This window comes from Megalobrama amblycephala, linkage group LG11 (genome assembly GCF_018812025.1).
Source record: "Megalobrama amblycephala isolate DHTTF-2021 linkage group LG11, ASM1881202v1, whole genome shotgun sequence".
Classification (NCBI taxonomy): domain Eukaryota; kingdom Metazoa; phylum Chordata; class Actinopteri; order Cypriniformes; family Xenocyprididae; genus Megalobrama; species Megalobrama amblycephala.
In genome coordinates, this window is record NC_063054.1 from 13624118 (window position 1) to 13646175 (window position 22058).

At 35.5% G+C, this 22058-nt stretch overlaps 2 protein-coding genes across 3 annotated transcripts; one reads left to right on the plus strand and one right to left on the minus strand.

Moving 5' to 3' along the window:
* The first annotated feature begins 3071 nt into the window (after positions 1-3071).
* nme6 (NME/NM23 nucleoside diphosphate kinase 6) lies at positions 3072-14031 on the plus strand. Its single transcript, XM_048206236.1, has 5 exons — positions 3072-3523; positions 7345-7444; positions 7879-7918; positions 11038-11198; positions 13650-14031. Exons 1-5 carry the CDS (start codon positions 3446-3448, stop codon positions 13796-13798), a joined length of 528 nt encoding a protein of 175 aa, XP_048062193.1. The 5' UTR covers positions 3072-3445; the 3' UTR covers positions 13799-14031.
* Positions 14032-16679: 2648 nt separating this feature from the next.
* baalcb (BAALC binder of MAP3K1 and KLF4 b) lies at positions 16680-21848 on the minus strand. 2 transcript variants are annotated; one of them, XM_048206237.1, is made up of 5 exons: positions 21484-21848; positions 20824-20890; positions 20473-20713; positions 17547-17737; positions 16680-16938 (listed from the first exon to the last, which is right to left on the minus strand). In XM_048206237.1, exons 3-5 carry the CDS (start codon positions 20654-20656, stop codon positions 16765-16767), a joined length of 549 nt encoding a protein of 182 aa, XP_048062194.1. In that variant the 5' UTR covers positions 20657-20713; positions 20824-20890; positions 21484-21848; the 3' UTR covers positions 16680-16764. The 2 variants fall into 2 exon arrangements, with proteins under 2 accessions (XP_048062194.1, XP_048062196.1); XM_048206239.1 differs by having other exon boundaries at positions 17547-17647; positions 17681-17737; positions 20473-20890; positions 21484-21846.
* Between the last annotated feature and the right edge of the window lie 210 nt (positions 21849-22058).

The window sequence follows — 22058 nt, forward strand, 5'->3', positions numbered from 1 at the left end:
TGCTCTTCTCAGGAATAGCACCATGCATGCTCAACAATTACTGTTTCCTGTGGCTGCACATGACAGTAACAAATTAGACGTTTCCATCTTCATCATTACTGAGGATTACAACATGTGCCGTCAGGTCATTATACACCTGTCAGTGAAGATGTTTTTGCTTCTAAAGCTATGAAGCTGCTGTAATTTCCCATAATCCTAAATGTTTTACTGTTTAAATGAACTCTTGGTTTTGATTCCATTTTAAAAATAAAAACAAATTGAAAAAATCCACCATGTTTGGTTGTCATTTTCAATAGCTAATCCAATGGAAGCTGTGAAACAATTGTAAGGGTGTGTCTATAATGCACTACGGAAACAATACAAAGCCAGTGCTCAATTGGGTCAACGGGAAAAAAGAGAATGAGAGAGTGAGAGAATGCTCAGTGTTTGAGGAGAACGTAAGCTCCAAATCCGACCGCTCGATTTATTTTTAATACTGGCAGTCAAAATGGGCCCCACAGTGCTAATAACTTTGTTCCTCTCTGTCACTAGCATTTGGCCAGCAGCATCCAAGTTTATTCTAAGAGGTTATATAGCTCTCTCTTTTTCCGGAGGCTGACATCTAATTTTTCAGGCAGTGCAATTTAAACAGCTGATTCCCAGGACACAGATGCACAGCACAGGACTTGAAGCGGATAGCCATAGATAACCAGTAGCTAGACATAATCCTTTTGGGTTACATTTCTGCTCTAATTAGAGAATCAATGATATTGAATGGAGCTTATTAAACATTTAACCAGAGTTTTTACAGTATGCACACACATTACTACTGTTGACAAATAATTCGCTTACTCGAGAGGTTTTTTGACAGATGAAGGCTAAAGGTTTTCAACTCATTCTCGGTCCCATGTAGGATAACTTAGTTTGGTTTAACTGAAGAATTTTTTGACAGAAATATATTACTACTGTACAGTAGAATGTAAAGTAAAAATGACAATAATAATACAGTTTATTACATTTTTTAAAGAAATATCACTATGTTCGTTCATGTTTTGAGTTAAACCTCTGTTCTTCAGCAATTTATAAGGTCTGTTTTTTTTGTATACAATAAAAAGTCAATAAGGGTCCAATGTTGTTTTGAATTGCACTGATTTTTTTATTGCAAGGACAAAACACTTATTTAAATAAATAGAATGTACTGTTCTACAGAAGAAAGTAATTTTAGAATAATATGAATAATGAATAATGATGACAGAAATGCATTGTTTTATAATACATGTGATTTCAGGGTAGTGCATCTTGTCTAATGTGAAAGACATCAATACACACCAAGGCACACCATAATTCTTCAGTTTTAAAAGCGTTGTCCTTCCTTAGGTATGACAGTTGCTCCCGCTGAGGTTGACACAGCTGTCTGTGAGAGTCTGGTGCTGCTCTGTGAAGCATGGGAATAGAAAAGGTCAAAGGACACTTGCATGTCAGTAGATGTCAAAACAGGTGCTAGCAATTGAGAAATAAACAGCTTATTCCCTGTCCCACAAAGATGCTCAAAATGATTCTTTGAAGAAATTTTGTATTATGTTAATTTACTTTTCCTGTGAGAAACATTTCTGTCTCAGTATGTGATTTGCTGTGAAGTAATGTATACACTGCCCTCCAAAAGTTTGGAAATGCCCTAGAAAAGTGGGGTTTTGGACAATATTGACATGAATCCTTTTTAAATTGTGATCATTTTGCACTGATAAGGGACAACACAAACTATGAAAACATATTTTATTACATAAACAGTTTTCGATTCATCAAAATATCCACCATTAGCAGCTATCTGACCTAAACTGGGTTCTTATTGGTTCATTGTATTCTAAACTTAATTGGCAATCAATTGTTGAAGCTATTAAGGTGTGCTGACCCAAAAATCTTTTACAAACCTGGGCCAAGTTTAAACCAGTAACCAGGGATCACAGCTAGCAAAGGGGCATGTCTGACTTTGACATGTATATATTGCCATTATTATGTAATCAAAATGAAAATGATTATGATCAATGATAATGTCAAGTTACTTTAATGTATTTGCACCAAAAAATGATAAGGATTCATGCTGATATCGTCTAAAACCATACTTTGCCAAGGGTGTTTCCAATTTTTTTGGAGGGCAGTGTGTATATATATATAACTCTGACTAGCTTTTGGACTCTTTCACATGCATTTTTCCAATCACAAGTAGGCTACAATTTTAGTAACTGAAGGCTAGATATTATTGAAAAGCAGACCAAATGGTCATACGACAGGAAATGCACCTCTGACCCCATCCTGTCACTCCTTAAAAGACCTACATGAAACAGACAGGGTGTCAAAATGGGATGTGTTGGTTCAACTGGTGTTAGCAAACTCATTAAAAAAAGGGCCACTGAATGAACGTGTGAGCCATGGTGGTGGTCAGGGTAAAGTTGGGGTAACTAGGTCAAAAATGGCATAATTACACCGACTGACAAATGAACAAAAGATAACAGGTGTGTGAAAACCAAGGACTCTACATTAAGGGTCTATTTACTGCAGGAGCTGTGACATGTGACAATAAAAACTAAATGTGGTGTAGCCACATCAGTGTTAAGAAAATAATTCACAACAATTGTCATCAAATGAATTTAATGCATCATTCAGCGTTGTCTAAAAAACTTGATGTCAGATCCTGCACTTACAAAGACAAACTTTTTTAAACATAAAAGGGCACATAATTTTGTAGTGAAAAAGGCACACAAGTTAGTTTCAACATTATTTGTTCTTCTGCTATTCCTCTTTGAATTAAAAAAGTATCAGCTGTATGAAAAGTGACCCAAATTTGTTTTTTAACTGCTGAAACAATGTATAATTTAACAATTTACTCTTAGAGCTTATTTGAGATCCCAATATTTATTGGAATTGAACCATGCTTTTAATATTAAGATGTCTTTAAACAAGCATAGATATATATAAAAAAAGCTTTTTGTTTGAGGTACTGTTTATTTTGTTTAAAAAATCGAATATTAGCTATTGTGTTGGTTATTTGTAAATTTATTGACAACAAAGCATGTTAATATCAGACAGGGTGACTTTTCATGAGAACTTGCTGCGCGCTCTGTTACTTCCTTTGTTTACTACCGGGCAAGATGGCGGCGCCCATACAACCCACAGCACGGAGCACGTAGTTTATAAATTAAGCTGTTTTTCGAGCTGTATTCAGTTTGAAAACCGATTTAACCACCAACTCATCTATCGAACGTTTATTTTGGTGGATCGCGTATATTGTATCAGTTCATTTATCTTGTTGTACCACGCATTATTGGTCTGTGCTGTGAAATGTTCACGAGCATTCGTGTGTGATCTGCTGGTTAGTGTATAAATATTCATCTGGTCGATCCGGAGACAAAAGGGAAGATATAAGTCCATTAATGCCTTTTAGTAGAAATGAAATCAGGAAATTGAAGGCATGCGGTGTGTGAAGGCACTGCAGCTCACCCTCGCGGTCGTCAAACCAGATGCTGTGGCCCATCCGCTCATTCTGGAGGTGAGATGATGACATTACACCTGTTCTAATGGACAGCTGTCTGATTATATAAATAATTAATGAAAAATTCAATGGCAACAAACTAAACTCAGGGGAAAAAAAGAGAAAGAAACGTCCCTGTTCCAGGATTAAAGATAATTTTGTAAAATTCAAATAAGCTTCAAATATCTTTGTTGGAAAGGGTTTAAACAATGCCTTTCATACTTATTGAATGAACCATAAACAATTTTTGCACATTCACCTGTGGAACAGTTCTTAAGACAACTTGGGATTCTAAAGGGAACTTTCTACTGACTCACCAGGAAAAATAAACTGCAATGTCCATGAGTCATTCTACGAAACGGGTGCCATTTGGGTCTGCAACGTTTGATCAGATGCATAAGGCACAAAAAATGTCCCAAAGTCTGTTTCCAAAGCTGAAAGTTATTAATTCAAGTGTTATTTTTAACATGATATATGATAAAATGCTTTTTTTTGAAGATTAGCATTCTATTTTTAATAATTTTTCATTATTACATAGCCAATTTCACATGTCTGTGTTAACCAACATGACAGTTGCATCAAAAATATCACCAAATAAGTTATATTTTCAAACATATACTATTTTCAGGATTATATGTGTGTCCCTGTTTACATAAGATATATTTATTCACAATAAACCTTTTTTTTGGTAAATATTTTATGATTTGTGCACGTCCCACAATTTGACTTACTAACTTTAAGTGAATTCATTTTTTCAGTACAAACAATGAGGCCATTGAAATGTCAAATTCATATTTCAAGATTAAAAATCTAAGAATAATAAAAAAATATATTAAATTACAGACTTTCTATTGATGGTTTCCAAAAAGGGACATTTTACTATTAGGAAAACATTAGATTTTAAAAATCTATTTCTTGTTTTACTACTCCAATGGCATGCATATTGTCCGTGACGGGGTGGTACAGGAATGGCTTCCTTGCCTGAATAAAAAGGATAATATTAATAAAGATTTAGTGTCTGAGGTGGGAAAATATGTTTTTTGGAGGATTAAGATATATTTCAAGTTGTAGGTTTGTTTAAAAAAATGCAAAGTGGAAATAGCACCCGTTTCGTAGAATGACTCCCATAATGTAAGACACCTAAGACACTGCTATAGGGAGACAAGAAGGATCATCTTTGCAGTGCCAAATCACACATAACCATAGTTCGCCCCAGACATGTTCAAGAAATGCCTTGGTGGACGAGTGGGGTAACATCTCAAGAGTAAGAACTGGCAAATCTGCTGCAATCCGTGAGGATGAGATTCACTGTAGCACTTAAAGCAGCTGGTGGACACACCAAATACTGACTGCTACTTTTTATATTGAAACTTTGTTCATGTCTGTGAAACGTATTCAGTTTATATCTCAGATGTTGATCTTTTTATGTTCATACAGATATTTACACGTTAAAAAATTTGTTTAAAAAAAAGCAGTTGAATATGAGAGGACGTTTCTTTTTTTTTGTTTGTGGTAATGGAAATGCCATCATCGTCATTAAAGGAGTTAGTTCACCCAAAAATGAAAATTCTGTCATATCTTACTCACCCTCATGCCGTTCCACACCTGTAAGACCTTCGTTAATCTTCGGAACACAAATTAAGATATTTTTGTTGAAATCCGATGGCTCCGTGAGGCCTTCATAAGGAGCAATGACATTTCCTCTCTCAAGATCCATAAAGGTACTAAAAACATATTTAAATCGGTTCATGTGAGTACAGTGGTTCAATATTAATATTATAAAGCGACGAGAATATTTTTGATGCGCCAAAAAAACAAAATAACGACTTGTATAGTGATGGCCAATTTCAAAACACTGCATCATGAAGCTTCGGAGCGTTATGAATCAGCGTGTCGAATCTGCTGTTCGGAGCGCCAAAGTCACGTGATTTCAGCAGTTTGGCAGTTTGACACATGATCCGAATCATGATTCAATATGCTGATTCATTATGCTCCGAAGCTTCCTGAAGCAGTGTTTTGAAATCGGCCATCACTAAATAAGTCCACTGTACTCACATGAACTGATTTAAATATGTTTTTAGTACATTAATGGATCTTGAGAGAGGAAGTGTCATTGCTCCCTATGGAGGCCTCACTCAGCCATCGGATTTCAACAAAAATATCTTAATTAGTCTTTCGAAGATTAACGAAGGTCTTACAGGTGTGGAACGGCATGAGGGTGAGTAATAAATGACAGAATTTTCATTTTTGGGTGAACTAACCCTTTAATTACTCACCCTCATGTGGTTCCAAACATGACTGACTTTCTTCTGCTAAACAACAAAATATATTTAGATTTTTTTGGTTTTGGTAACCTATGAACAAAAACAATTAAGACAAAATATCTTCTTTTATGTTCCACAAAAGAAGGAATGTCATTTGGGTTTTGAAAAGACATGAGGGTGAGTAAATAACAGAATTTTCATTTTTTTATTTTGGGTAAACTTTAAATACATTGACCAAATGGTTGTTTGATAGTTCTGCGTGTTATCTTTTACCATATGTTCCATAATTGTTTCACTGTTTTAAATTTATTGAAAAGCCTGTAATTTGTCTGTTCCTTCATGATAGCTTACCCCAGGGTTCCCCAAACTGGGGTTTACAAAAAGCTCATAATGAATTGATTAATACAGATTTAAATAAATGAAAAAATATAAAAATAAAAACAATAAAAATAAAACAATCAGAAAGATTAACATATTTTATGTTTACCTGCATGTCATGTGACCAACCATTAACTAAAATGCAAAAATTATTGAAATATTGTATACATTTTTTAAATAAATCCATAAATCTCAGGAGGAACTTTGTTAATATTTTAGGTCAGAGTTTCAGCTGACAAAAAAGTTGGGAATCCTTGGCCTACCCCATATAGTTATTTATCCTTCTTTAAAAAAAAAAGTATGATAGCTAACACTTGTCTTTCCATTCTGCTGAATGTTACTATTTTAATGAATAAAGATGGATGGCATGTAACTCATATGTGAAGGCTTAAGGCTACATAATACTTTGTCTTTACTATTAAAACAAGCCAACGTCTCGCCTGATTTAATTTCCGCTGTGTGTTGCTTCAAAGAGATAAAGGTGCCTTTAATTAGCGACAATTTCCTCATGCAGCGTGGTTTGAAAACTAAAGCCTGGACTGCTTTAATTTACACCAGCGGATTCTAAATTAAAAGTTTGTGTTTTCATTATGTACTGATGTACTTTCATCACTCAGCCTGTACCCTTGTTTTTTTCTGGTTGATTAAAACTCTTAATTAACTCTTTTTTTTTTTTTTTTTTTTTTTTCCTCAATTTTTGCTGTGATCCTTTGTCATCTATTTGTTGAGGGAAAAGATGAAATGAAAAGCCTACAGCAAAACTGCAACAGACTTCCATTAGCATAAAATTGTTTAACCACCAACAATGAGTTTTGGTTTAAAGGATTAGTTCACTTCAGAATTAAAATTTCCTAATAATTTACTCACCTCCATGACATCCAAGATGTTCATGTCTCTTTTTCTCCAGTTGAAAAGAAATTAAGGTTTTTGAGGAAAACATTCCAGGATTTTTCTCCATATAATGGACTTCACTGGGGTACAACGGGTTGAAGGTCCAAATTGCAGTTTCAGTGCAGCTTCAAAGGGCACTACACGATCCCAGCCAAGGAATAAGGGTCTTATCTAGTGAAACGATTGGTCATTTTCTAAAATAAATGATATACATTTTTCAGTCAGAAGTGAATTAATCCTTTAAAGAAGTGCAGATGGCCATTGGAGCACAGAAACATATTAATATTTTGTTTCTTTTAATTTCAGGCTCTTCATCAGAAGATTCTCGAAAACTTCATTATAATCAGAAAGAAAGATCTGATGTGGAGGACAGAAGATTCAGAAAAGTTTTATGCTGAACATGCAGGTAGAAATGGATCTTTCTTTCTCTGAAATACACTGCATGAATGAAAATGGTCTGTGTTTGTAACAGATTGAATGGTTAAGTACATGTGTGGGTGGGTGTCTATGTGGTGCGTGATTATAAACAGGGTGAGTCATGGTAAAGGCTTCACACAACCTGGAGATATAATGTTGAGACAGCATGTGGAGAGAGAACATGTTACTCAGTCTCAGCTTATCATACCCTGTATCCAAAGAAAAGCAGCTGCCTCGCATTCAGATGTCTGTATTATCTGTGCAAAAGCTTGCCCAGACCATATTAACAGATTGCAGCAAAAATCTGCCTGCATAAACCGCATCACCCTTGCTGGTTCATTCCTAGTAGATAAACTGATCAAAAGATAAATTAAAACAGTCAGCAGTTTGTTTTGTCATCATCCCTGTTTTTTTATTTTACAGGACGATTTTTCTATCAAAGACTGGTTGAATTCATGTCAAGGTAAATGTTTATCATCATTTTCTCACTAACCATAAAAGTGCCTACAATGCAACTTAAAGACTATTTATACAGGTTTGTGGACAATAATTTCTATGTATTGATTAATTAATTTAAAACTATAAGTTATAGTAATAAAAACCACAAATGATCATTAAATGATATAAAAACAAATCTTTTGTGTGTTTTATAAAATACACAGCATTCAGTATTTTTGGGTTTAAGTATTCAGTGGCTGATCCTTCTGTGGCAAATACATATGACTTCAGACAAACAAATTCTGTTGATAAACTCTATACATCAGTTAGGAGGATTTCTGGCCCAGGGGTGCGTTTCCCGAAGCAAACTATGGTCGCAAGTTCGGTCGTTACCAATAGAGTTCAATGGGACTTACGACCATGGTTCACCAACGATGCTTTCGGGAAATTCACCCCAGGCCTCTTTACAAAAGCTACTTCTCAGTATTATCATTAAGATACTATTTATATATATATATATATATATATATATATATATATATATATATATATATATATATATTTTACTGTTTTTACTGTATTTTTAATTAAATAAATGTAGCCTTGGTGAGCAGACGAAACTTCTTTTAAAAACATTAAAAATCTTAGTGGTTCCAAACTTTTGGACTGTACTGTATGTATATATATATATATATATATATATATATATATATAAATATATAGAACGTTTTAGTAATTTTGTTTGTTTTGTCATTTTTAAATGGTATTGTTTTTTAATATGTCTAAATAGTTTTTTATTCATTTTTATTACAGTTTTAGTTTTGTTATTTTAGTGCATCAAGTTAAACTAAATGAAAATGAGAAATGTTGTTTTGGCAACTAGCTGATATAAAATAAGTATTCTTATATTTTATTTCACTTAAAGGATTAGTTCACGTTCAAATAAAATTTTCCTCATAATTTACTTACTCCCATGTCATCCAAGATGTTCATGTCTTTCTTTCTTCAGTCGAAAAGAAATTAAGGTTTTTGATGAAAACATTCCAGGATTATTCTCCTTATAGTGGACTTCACTGGACTCCACTGTTGAAGGTCAAAATTACAGTTTCAGAGCAGCTTCAAAGGGCTTTAAATGATACCAGACGAGGAATAAGGGTCTTATCTAGTGAAACGATTGGTCATTTTCTAAAAAATAATACAAATGTATATGCTTTATAAACACAAATGATCGCCTTGCAAGTGCTTCCACCATTCCACTTTCCGTATTCTTCAAAAAGCTTACCACTGTTTGTCTTACACCTTTCCTATTGAACTTACGGAACAAATGCGCCGTCAGTAAGTTGAATAGGGTAGGTGTAGGACATACAGCGTAAGCTTTTTGAAGAACACGGAAGGCGGCACTACTTGCAAGGTGATCATTTGTGTTTATAAAGCATATACAGTTGTATTTTTTTCAAAGAAAATGACCGATCGTTTCGCTAGATAAGACCCTTATTCCTCGTCTGGTATCATTTAAAGCCCTTTGAAACTGCACTGAAACTGTAATTTTGACCTTCAACAGTGGAGTCCAGTGAAGTCCATTATAAGGAGAATAATCCTGGAATGTTTTCATCAAAATCCTTAATTTCTTTTCGACTGAAGAAAGAAGGACATGGACATCTTGGATGATATGGGGGTGAGTAAATTATCAGGAAATTTTTATTTGAAAGTAGACTAATCCTTTAACATTAATTTTATTTCAAGTAACAAAAATGTTTTTTATTTATGATTTTAGATTTAGTTAACTATAATAAGTATGCTACTTCTGCTTTCCTGCATGATTTGCTCGGCTCAGGTTAGCCAGACTTCTGTTGATGTCTTAGGTCATGGTTTCGTGTGAATAGTGAACATGTTTCTTTTTCTATTGAGTTTCATCTATTCTGTTGCACACATATTTAGAGGTTGAGAATTCAGTATGCTGTTATGTGTATACATTGTTAACATTTCAGCTCTTTCATGAATAAGTTCATGGTAAAACCTGTTTACAACACTGGGAATAGGAACAACTGAATAGAAATTATTGATATTGTTTGTTATTTGACTGAACATGCAGTTATGGAGGTCAAAGGTTAACCATGTAACTGCTTGTAGCTTCACGAGTCTTGAATCTTCAGAAATCAATTTCCCCAAATTACCCCATGAATTGATTATCCTACAGGTTCATAGAAATGTTTCATCTAAGACATTGAGTTTTAAGTCACTGCATTAAGAAAGAATGAAAAGATCTTCTTTATATAGCTTTTTTGTTGTTGTTCTACCTGAATATTTACACATACACTACAATTCAAATGTGGGGTCAGTACATTTAAAGAAATTATTACTTTCAATGACAATAAACACATTTATAATCTTATAAAAGACTTCAATTTCAAATAAATGCTATTCTTTTGAACTCAAATTTAAGCATCATTGATAATAATAATAAATGTTCCTTGAGCACCAAATCAACATATTAGAATGACTTCTGAAGCATCATATGACACTAAAGACTGGAGTAATGATGCTGAAAATTCAGGAATACATATTAAAATAGAGAACAGTTATTTTAAATTGTAATAATATATCACAATATTACTGTTTTTACTATAATAACACAGCCTTGGTGAACATAAGAGAATTCTCTCATAAAACATTCTTTCAAAAAAAATTCTTATCGACCCCAAACTACTGAAGCTGAATGCTGTACTACCCCTCTTTCCTTTGAGGGGAATAATTAATGCAGATATATGATCTGTGGAGAGGGACATCAATGCTCGTTGTTAATGTAGCGGTTGATCCTGTTTGGACAGTGAGACGAGACCGACGTTACCATGGCACCCTGTCCTCAGAACATTTCTTTGTCTGTGGAAGATAAAACATTAGTGCAGCACACGTTTTTTAGTCTACATCAGAGTAATTTAAAAATAAGCAGCTGATTATTCCATTTGTGTGCCAACATTGCCACTAAGTCAAGTACTCATCTTGGCTGTATGTACGATTGACGTCATGTAAGAAATTATCACACTTTCCTGTTTGGATTCAATTCTGTTTATCTAGGCAAAGACAAGGTTGTCACAGCTCTCTGTTTAATCCTGCTGTTTACATGAACTCTTATTCCCACAATAGTGGCCCAATGAGAGCGTACATCCTAGCCAGGGAAGATGCTATCACTCACTGGAGGGGGATGATGGGTCCAACAAAAGTGTTTAGAGCTCGTTTCACTTCACCAGACACCCTTCGAGGCCAGTACGGGTTGACTGACACCAGAAACACCACTCATGGTTCAGGTAGAGTTACATTGACCTGTTATGATGAAGATTTTCAGAACTGAGTAGTTAACTAGCTGAATAGACTAGATCTGGGGTGCCCAATCCTGTTTCTGGAGATCTGCCTTCCTGCAAAGTTCAGCTCCAACCCTTATCAAACACAAGCAAACCCACTTTAAGCCAAGGCAAGGTTAGCAAAAAAAAGAATAATGCTTGCAAATGCTGAGGTATGCAGGGAAAGAGATAAGAGGCCATTTTTTTAAAATGGATGTCAATGGAGAAGAGGCTTCACTACACTGAATAAACCACTTTTGTGAGGAAACAGCTTATCATTTAATGAATCGACTGCCTGTACGCTAATCTTTAACATGATTTACGCTAAACAATACATTTGATGTGAACGATATGTAGATTTTACTGTGATAAAAGGGTTATTTTATAAGAGAAGGCAGAGAAGGGAATGTCACAACAGGTAGGACTCATTTATGCATTACCATAGTATTTAAAAGTAATATTAAGTAAAAAATATAGATGTTTTCTTTCTTTGGCTTTCAGGTTTTACCTGCTATGATTAGACTTAAATTGTAATGACGATTATAACTGCATGTATGCATATGATGCTGATATTATGCATGTTAATGAATAAAGAGAAAACAAATAATTTTGTTTTGAGGTGACTTTGTTTCTTCAGTAGAACACAAATGATGATTTTTAACTCCAATCGTTGCGGTCTGTCAGTCGTATAACGCATGGCAATGGTAACAAAATCTATGAGAGTAAAAAAATCATGCACAGACAAATCCAAATTAACCCTGCGGCTCGTGACGACACATTGATGTCCTAAGACACGAAACGATTGGTTTGTGCGAGAAACCGAACAGTATTTATATAATTTTTTACCTCTAAAACACCACTATGTCCAACTGCCTTGAGCGCGCACATGGCATCCGGTGCGTGAGGTGTGTACGCGCTCTGGCGTAGTTTACGCAAACGCCGGAAGTGATCTCTCGTGCGTATACGTCACTCATTATTTACACAGTGCACAAACGTAGGTACGACAGCTAATCAAAATCGCACTTGCTTGCGCTTATCTGGATTGTTCAAACCGACTTAAAAATAAAAGATTACGTTGTCTCACGCAAACTCATTCGGGAGTGATGACTTTCAACTTATTCCCAACTTCTGAGCCTGCTCGCCTGAAGTTATGGTTGATTGCTCTTCGGCTGGATGTCAACACACCCATTAACGTACTAAAGTTGTTGAGGGTCTGAGCGATCATTTTTCCCTTGGTGATTTTACATACCCAGGAGAGGATCACGTACGACTTAAACTAGGGCTGGGCGATATATCGCATGCGATTGTCACGCGCATTTCGTCAGTAAAGCCGGTTCCCTGATTACCACTAAATCGCCATCACTTGCTTTCAAATGGAGCGCCATTTAATAGACAGAACCGTAGATCACTGACAAGCCACGCAGTATTGTGTTCATATCGCAGATGAATCGCCTTCGATAATGAACGTGATATTGCGTGGCTTGTCAGTGATCTACGGTCATCAGGGAACCAGCTTTACTGACGAAATGCGCGTGACAATCGCATGCGATATATCGCCCAGCCCTAACTTAAACCATCAGCTGTGCCTATGGTTTTTCCACATCCAACTGAGGTATGTGAACAAGATCTTTGTACTTGTCCTTTTTATTTGTAAAGCTGCCCTTACGAAAAGTAACAAAATAAAATGAAGTTTTGATGTAATAAATCCATGTTTTTTAGTGGTTTACTTCCATTTGTATAACAACTGTTGTACTACAGACTCCATGTTTAAACTACGCCAGCACGTACACACCTCACGTGCGCGCGCTCAAGGCAGTTGGACATAGTGGTGTATTAGAAGTAAAAAAACGATATAAATACTGTTGGGTTTCTCGCACAAACCGATCGTTTCGTGTCTTAGGACATCAATGTGTCGCCACGAGCCGCAGGGTTAATTTGGATTTGTCTGTGCATGTTTTTTTTACTCTCATAGATTTTGTTACCATTGCCATGCGTTGCCATAAAAATCATCATTTGTGTTCTTCTGAAGAAACAAAGTCACCTACATCTTGGATGCCCTGGGGGTAAGCAGATAAACATCAAATTTTCCTTTTTGGGTGAATTATCCCTTTAATGAAAATAAAAAATGAAGTGTTTTTTCTATTGCTGCCAGGTTAGACTTGTATTGTAATGATTTTTGACTGCTGTGTGCCTAATGATGATAATATAACGCCTTTTTATGAATTAAGGTAAATAAATACATATTTTAATTAATTAAACATGTATTACGTAAAATTTTAGTGTAATCATAAATGTAGTTTTATGTGCCCAGTGACTAGCCAGTTTGCCCATTCCTGTCCTAAATCTCCATAAAATAAAGACTCATTTCTTAACAATTCTAAATATTAATTCAACATCGCCATATATTCTTTCTTTCAGATTCTGTTGAATCAGCCAAGAGAGAGATTTCATTTTTCTTTCCAGAATTCAATGCAGATGAGTGGATGGCGAGGGAGGAGCCACGTTTTAGGTTAGGATTTACTGAATATAATGAGGAGAGACAAATTCATACTCTTCAGGACACGTGATGATCACTAGGCTGATGGTACTTCTGCAGTGCTGCGTGAATATGATTTCACCCAGTGTTTCTCTTCTGCTGCATGTGATATTTATTTTGACGTTACTCTTTTGTGACTACTAAATATCTGTACCTCAGCTCTGCCAAAAATATATTCATTTGTATGTGTTTTATATATGTATGTATATATGAATATATGTACTAGCTTTGCAGTAATGCTCAATAAAGGTTTTCCTAAGCATAGCAAACTCTAAGCTCAATTCTTTGGACTTTTTAGGTAACAATAAAACAAACAAACAAATAAATAAAAGGTTTGGAATCCAAACAAGAGCTATACAATTCTGTAATGATTGTTCAATGTTCAGTGGACACTCTCAAAAGATTCCTTTACAGTGGGTGGTTTTGATTTCAACTTTATGAGATTCCTATTTATGTTGTTAACCCCAAAAATAAATGAAAAATATACTGACAACCACATTATTCTATAGATTAACTGCTAATACTTTACAGTAAAGTTCAATTCATTAACAATAGTTTAATGAAAAATGAAAATTATCCCATCATTTACTTACCCTCAAGCCATCCTAGGTATATATGACTTTCTTCTTTCAGTCAAACACAATCAGAGTTATATTAAAAAATATTCTGGCTCTTCCAAGCTTTATAATGTGAGTGAATGGTATCCGAAGCCCAAAAAATTGCATCCATCCATCCTTCCTTCTGAAGTGAAGCGATGCATTTTTGTAAGAAAAAAATATCCGTATTTATAACTTAACTGTAATCATTCCTGTAATGGTCGTCCTCGCATTCACTAGAGAGTTGAATTCTGACATATGATATAGGTGTAGCATAAACTCAGTGACGAACATGGAAGCGCAGAGGATAAAACAAACCAAAATTCCGGTAACGAATTAGAAGTCTAAAACAAGAAGTTTTAAAGAAAAATGTTGCAGGATTTCAATAAAAGAGGAGCTACGTCATATGTTGGGTCAGAGGTCACCCTACCACCAGAACTCGACTCTCTCTTGAAAGGATTAGTCCACTTTTAAATAAACCTTTCCTGATAATTTACTCACCCCCATGTCATCCAATATGTCCATGTCTTTCTTTCTTCAGTCAAAAAGAAATTAAAGTTTTTGATGAAAACATTCCAGGATTATTCTCCTTATAGTAGACTTCAATGGGCACCAAACAGTTGAAGGTCAAAATTAGTTTCACTGCAGCTTCAAATTGTTCAACACGATCCCAGATGAGAAATAAGGGTCTTATCTAGTGAAACCATCGCTCATTTTTATATGCAATATGCTAGTTCAATAGTATATAACAATTAGTTCAAACTTTGACCTGTGGAGGGCAGTAATACGCTTAGCAGTGTCTACACTGCTGGAATTCTAATAGAGGAGAAGAAGAGAGCTAGTTCAAGATGAGCATTTCTGGTTAAAACTTACTTAATATAATTTTCAATTTTTTTCAGAAAATGAGCGATGGTTTCACTAGATAAGAGCCAGGATATTTTTAAATATAACTCAGATTGTGTTCAGCTGAAAGAAGAATATACTCACAGACAGTATGGTTTGAGGGTGAGTAAATTATGGGATCATTTTTATTTTTTGTTGAACTACCCCTTTAATTTATAAATATTCATTGATAGTTTAGGTTCATTTTAATAAACTACTTTAGGCCAAAATATATTCAAGATTTAAATGCATATAAAATTTCCAACGATTTGGATTAAACCGTTTTAATATAATAAACCTAATGTGATGCATATTTGTCAGTCAAACATTAATGAAACGATTAAGAATGAGATTTATGTAACGTGTAAGATTTATGTACTCATAAAACTAAACCAAATGTTTTAAATACACAATAACCAGATTTATACATTTATCATTAACAAATCTATTTTTAAAATGTAAACCAACCTCATACATTTTAACTGAAGCTTGCTTGTTCTGCAACTAGCCGTATTTTAACTGTTCATACTTTTTACCTGATTAAATTTTAATTTGATTATTATCAAATTAAAGCTGATTCTAAAGAATTTGAATAAATACATTTTGAAAATATGATTAAATAAAATCAAAGAGATGAGAATACAGTAATAGTTTGACTTGTAATGTAATAGTATATGTAATAGTATTGTATTCATTGTAAGTTCATCTTACCTAATGCATTAATGTTAAGATATAGAACCTTTGTATTGTAAAGTGTTACCAATTAATTCTGAGACTGCACCAAGAAATAGGTTAGGATACAGTAGAAGTTTTGCTCTTCCAATTTACCACAATAAATATTTAATAACTCAATAAATAGCATCTTCCAGTCAGTAAAGCAGTGATGTATCAAACAGTATTGGAATAATGGAACGGAGCTTCTTACCTGTTTCACAGTAGTGATAGCTTGCTACAGAAACTGTAATTAGGTTTTGAACAAATGTTTGCACTTTGAAAAAAAAAAAGCATAACTGTCATAAAAAGGCAACATTAGTGTGGTAGTAAGTGTATGGGATGTACAAAAGAGCCCTGATTTTCAAATCCAAAATCAACATTGAAACAATCCATCAACTGTGAAAAACTTCTTTAAAAACACTTGTGTTGTTCCTATGTTTTTAAATGATTTAAACATTTCACAAAATCATTCAGTAGGCCGACCTCTCAATTGCCCTTCCTGATCTATCCTGTGCTTTGAGTGTATGTACAGTAGATGCTTTTACTAAGATTATATTTGTTGGCATCAGAAAATGAAAAACATTAAAGAACATTATGACAAAAACATTACAGAGGAAAGATGTACATAAAAATAGACATTATTAAAGAAGTCAAATGTAACTGAATGATGAAACAAACAATTCATTGACCCTTGAATGAAAGCCGTTAATCACTGATTAAGCACTGATGAACTTCTTCATTTAGGTCATCCCTGCTTTTTACTTCTTTGGTCCATGACATCTTCACTAGTTTTTGCTTATCCACCTCATTGAGGCACTGAGTCAAGTGCTGAGTCCATCAGACCTTCTGCCGGTTTCATGACCTCGTAGGTGGTTTGCGATGTCTCCTTGATCTTCCCGCTCTTGTCCACCTGCCGTATACTTTGAGTCACAGTGATGGTCACTTGCTTGGTGGACATCCTGTTGTCCTGCCATTTGGTCTAATAAAGATGACATTTAAAGTTTATCAGACAAGACAATTACCAGTCTTTTTAACATTTTATTACAGTTTTCCCTCAGTTGCTTACACATTTCCTGAAACCTACAATCTCCCCAATGAACCTTTCAGTGGACAGTTTTTAAAAGAACCATGTTTTTCTTAGTGTGAAGATTATTTCGACTACAAAGAACCTTTTATGCCAAGGAAAGGTTTAATTGATGTTAAAGGTTCTTTATTGAACCATAGATGCCAAAAAGAACCTTTATTTTTAAGTGCCAATCACATTTCTTCCTAAACAAAAGGCCATATAAACATTTCAGTCAAAAAATGTGAAAGCCAAACAAGCTCAAGTGTGATGTGAGCGGAAGCTACGAGTCTATTTTCATGCGCTAATCAATTGTTTGTAGTCAATTACTTTAATAAAGTCAGTTACTGTAATAAAGGCTACTTTAATCAAATGAACGATAATTTCAGGTGTGGTGTAGATGAAGGGCTACATAAAACAGAAAGGGTTGGAAACACTGATTTATATTACAGTGTCTTGTTCACACATGCTACGTGCAGAAGATTGTACTAAATACAACCATTACTTTGGATTAAAATACTTACAATTTCCTCAGTTCGCAACACACTTCTCCTCTGCACTGTGGTAGCAGAAGAAGATAACACTTCCTGCTCTTGAGAAGAGAGTATTGCAGGAGTGGTGCCGGTTTTCATGTCATTCAGTCCCACCTCAGACATGGCAGAACACACTTTCAGATATGCCTGAGCTGGAGCAGGCAGGCCATCATCAAAGAGATCTAATGAAATGAGATAGAAATATAGAAGTTAATTCTTTTGTTAACAAAATCACTGTAATGGTGATCATCATACCAGAAATATTACACAATCAGTTGGAAAGAGGTACATATAAATACTGGTAGTACCCATAAAATATCCATCCATCCATCCATCATTAGAATTTAAAAGAAAATGTTTTCTATTTGAATATATTTTCAAATGTAATTTATTCCTGTGATAGTAAAGCTGAATTTTCAGAATCAGTACTCCAGTGCCACATGATCCTTCAGAAATCATTTCTTATATTGTTAAAACAGTTTTGCGGAATAATATATTTGTGGAAACAGTGATACACAACCATTCAAAAGTTTGGTATAAGTAAGATTTGAAAAAAGTAAAGAAATTAATACTTTTTCAGCAGGAATGTATTAATCTGATCAAAAATAACAGGAAAAAAAAAACATAAAATTACAAGATTGTTCTTTCAAATATGTTTAAATAAATGTAGCCTATATACACCGATCAGGCATAACATTATGACCACTGACAGGTGAAGTGAATAACACGGATTGTCTCTTCATCACGGCAGCTGTTAGTGGGTGGGATAAATTGGGCAAGTGAACATTTTTGTCTTCAAAGTTAATGTGTTAGAAGCAGGAAAAATTCGTATGCATTTTTTCGTATTCGTGATCCTAAAAATTCGTCAGCACAGAGACCTTGCACATTGAGTCCGATGCGTATTAAAGCAGAACTAAGTAACTTTTTTTACCTTCATAAATAGTTTTCTAAGTCCTTACGGTGGTTAATTGACTTGTAGTGGTGTGTTTGAGGCGTGCACTAACCCCCTCTGGCACGTCTACGCCAAAAAACTGCACTTGCAAGTTGAGCTGCGCCGACCCGACACAATCGAGAGAGAGTGACAAAATGCTTTACGGTAATTTAAAAACAATGTATTATGACTTTATAAGACAATTTCAAAAATTACCCACCTCCATCGAGATTTCTTGTACTGTATTTGCAAAACTACTGCGCTGTGAGCGTTGTAGTCGTTGTAGTCCAGAGCTGCGCTTGGAGTATTTACGACAGTGTGATTCACTGAAGGAACCTGTAGGGGGAGCTTTGCAAATCTTACTGAGTTCCGCTTTAATGAATCCGTTGCGAATAAATTCGCAAAACAATACACAATGGAGTCTTCAAGCAGTGAGCATGATTTATAGTCATCCTCTCTATTCTTAAAAAGAGAAAAAGAAAGAGGAAATATTGGGTCCATCCAAACCCGAGATTGCGTAGAGAAAATTTTGCACGTTAAATAAATGTATATACACCGTACGTTAAAAAATAAATACAACGTCACGTTGTGTCAATCACGTTTACACTCTGCCTCCGAAACTTTCGGCCGTCATAAAAAAAATTCGGACCAGCGGCCAAGGTTCATTGATGCACGTGGGGAACGAAGGCTGGACCGATCCAACCGACGAGCTACTGTAGCTCAAATTGCTCAAGAAGTTAATGCTAGTTCTGATAGAAAGGTGTCAGAATTCACAGTGCATCACAGTTTGTTGTGTATGAGGCTACATAGCCGCAGACCAGTCAGGGTGCCCATGCTGACCCCTGTCCACAGCCGAAAGCGCCAACAGTGGCCATGGGAGCATCAGAACTGGACCACGGAGCAATGAAAGACGGTGGTCTGGTCTTACGAATCATGTTTTCTTTTTACATCACGTGGATGGCTGGGTGCGTGTGCATTGCTTAACTGGGGAACACATGGCACCAGGATGCACTATGGGAAGAAGGCAAGCCGGCGGAGGCAGTGTGATGCTTTGGGCAATGTTCTCCTGGGAAACCTTGGTACCTTGAAACCTTATTTTGACACGTACCACCTACCTAAGCACTGTTGCAGTCCATGTACACCCTTTCATGGAAACAGTTTTCCTTGGTGGCTGTGGCCTCTTTCTGCAGGATAATGTGTCCTGCCACAAAGCAAAAATGGTTCAGGAATGGTTTGAGGAGCACAACGGGTTTGAGGTGTTGACTTGGTCTCCAAATTCCCCAGATCTCAATCCAATTGAGCATCTGTGGGATGTGTTGAACAAACAAGTCTGATCCATGGAGGCCCCACCTCGCAACTTACAGGACTTAAAGGATCTCCTGCTAACATCTTGGTGCCAGATACCACAGAGCACCTTCAGGGGTCTAGTGGAGTCCATGCCTCGACGGGTCAGGGATATTTTAGCAGCAAAAGGGGAACCAACACAATATTAGGAAGGTGGTCATTATGTTATGCCTGATCTGTGTATATACTGATTTCTAGCTAACAGGGCTAAAAATTTTGAAACATAACAAGACCTAGAAAAATAACTCTAGTAGTCATAGTCAATACCATGTTGTTTATCTATTTTAATAATATGCTGTCAGCTTATTTTAATACTATCATTTAATCACTGTAGCTACCCCAAGTGTAACACTTCTGCACAAAGAGGTAAGGAGTGCTTATTGTGTTCATCCTTGCTCATACTGTTGTACTGAAGGGATTTAACCATCGCCATGGCAACAAGAGGCCTACTTGAATGAATTGCACAGCAGACTCGCAACACTGTCCTGTCCATTTGGGAAGGAAATGTCATATGAAGGTTTTAACTGGTTAAACTGGAATTTTGACTAATTAAATATGAAGACATAATACAGATTTTTGAAATTTCAAAAGCTTTTAAAAATGAGAAGTATGCCTCAAAGTATGATCTCGGTCCATTCTCACCAAGGTTGGCAGTTTTCTCTGATGGGAAGCCCACCTCTGAAGAGTTTTCTGAGGGAATGCTCTGGATGGAGGACAGAGGTATATCTGTATCTGTGCTGGTCAGCCAAGTGGACTCTGTCTCTTTGGTCCAGCTCTCCATATATCTTGGCTCCAATACATCTGTCCTGGAGCCTCCACAACCCATGATGTCAAAGACAAATCCACACCTACACAGCCTTGGATTCTAGTTCCATTAGAATACCTCCCGAATGGCAAATGGAAAAATGGAAAATGGTGTTCATTGCATGAGGCATTGCCATCTTCTTTCAAGCCATAAATGTTATGTCATTTAGCATCAACAACCCATATCACCATCATTTTGTAGCAAAAATCAGTAGTCTCCCGCTGGTCAGGCAAACATGGAGATCTGGGACTAATTCTGTGGAAGAGAAAGAATAGCCTGTTTGTTGTGATCCTAAGAAAGACTTAAGTGTGATTTAAAATAATATTTAAATGTTAAAGTATTGGAAGTAAGGAATATTTTCAAATTTATCTTTTTTTTTTTTTTTTTTTTTTTTGCTTGTAGTTATATAATTGTGTTTGAAATTACGCATAACACGTCATATAACCTTAATGAGTGATATCTGAATGGGAAATAAGAAAACCCGTTTCCAATTTGAGTAGTCAGCACTCGCAATAGGCACATGATGTAAACAAAGACGAGTTTAAAATTTCCTATGGTCCAAAAAAATAAAGAAATAAAAATATATATTCAGAATAGATTCCTAATTTAAATCAAGTACAGTTAGTTTCCCCTGGTATGCAATCATTAATCGATTGATAATTCATTATACGAGCACATCGTGTCGTATTTACTGTGGTGACGGCGCGCTGCTCTCATACAGATTTAGAGAACATAATTATGTGCAGGAACATGCATTTTTATGCAGTAGGCAAAAATGTATTCAGACCTCCAAATGTGCTGAATGCCTTGCTTGTGGTCTTTCACGCGACAAAGATTTTTGATATTACCTTATAAGTCGACAGAGGAATCAGTGCCATGAGTCGAATAGTTTTCTTCGGTATCCGTTCACTGTATTTATTACTCTTTTCAAAACATAATTTCCAGGATTCGTAGAGGAGCTCTACCGCGACCGGGGAAAAAAAAAAACAATCACTGAATGATGACACTCCCCCATCTCTCTCTCTCTCTCTCTCTCTCTCTCTCTCTCTCTCTCTCTCTCTCTCTCGATGTGAATGATGCTGACCCTCCCATCTTTTGGCTAAGATTAACGAGGTACTATGTGATACAATTGATTTTGTACATTTAAAAATCCACCCGTTAACCCTAGCAGTTTAAACAGTACTGTGGTATTCCTTCCTCTCTGCAGACTGAAGACATAGCTGTGTGTTTGTTATTGAACAAAATAGTAGAGCTCTTCTGCAGTCTGCTGTTCTAAAATCAAGAAGAAAATTGCACATTTGCACAATGGGTTTGCTCATGAAATAAAATAGGTTTGTAAACAGCTGTTTGTTTGCTGTTACTGTATAACACGATGACATTTACAGGAAATTACACTCAGTGAATCAACATTTGATTCCATTTC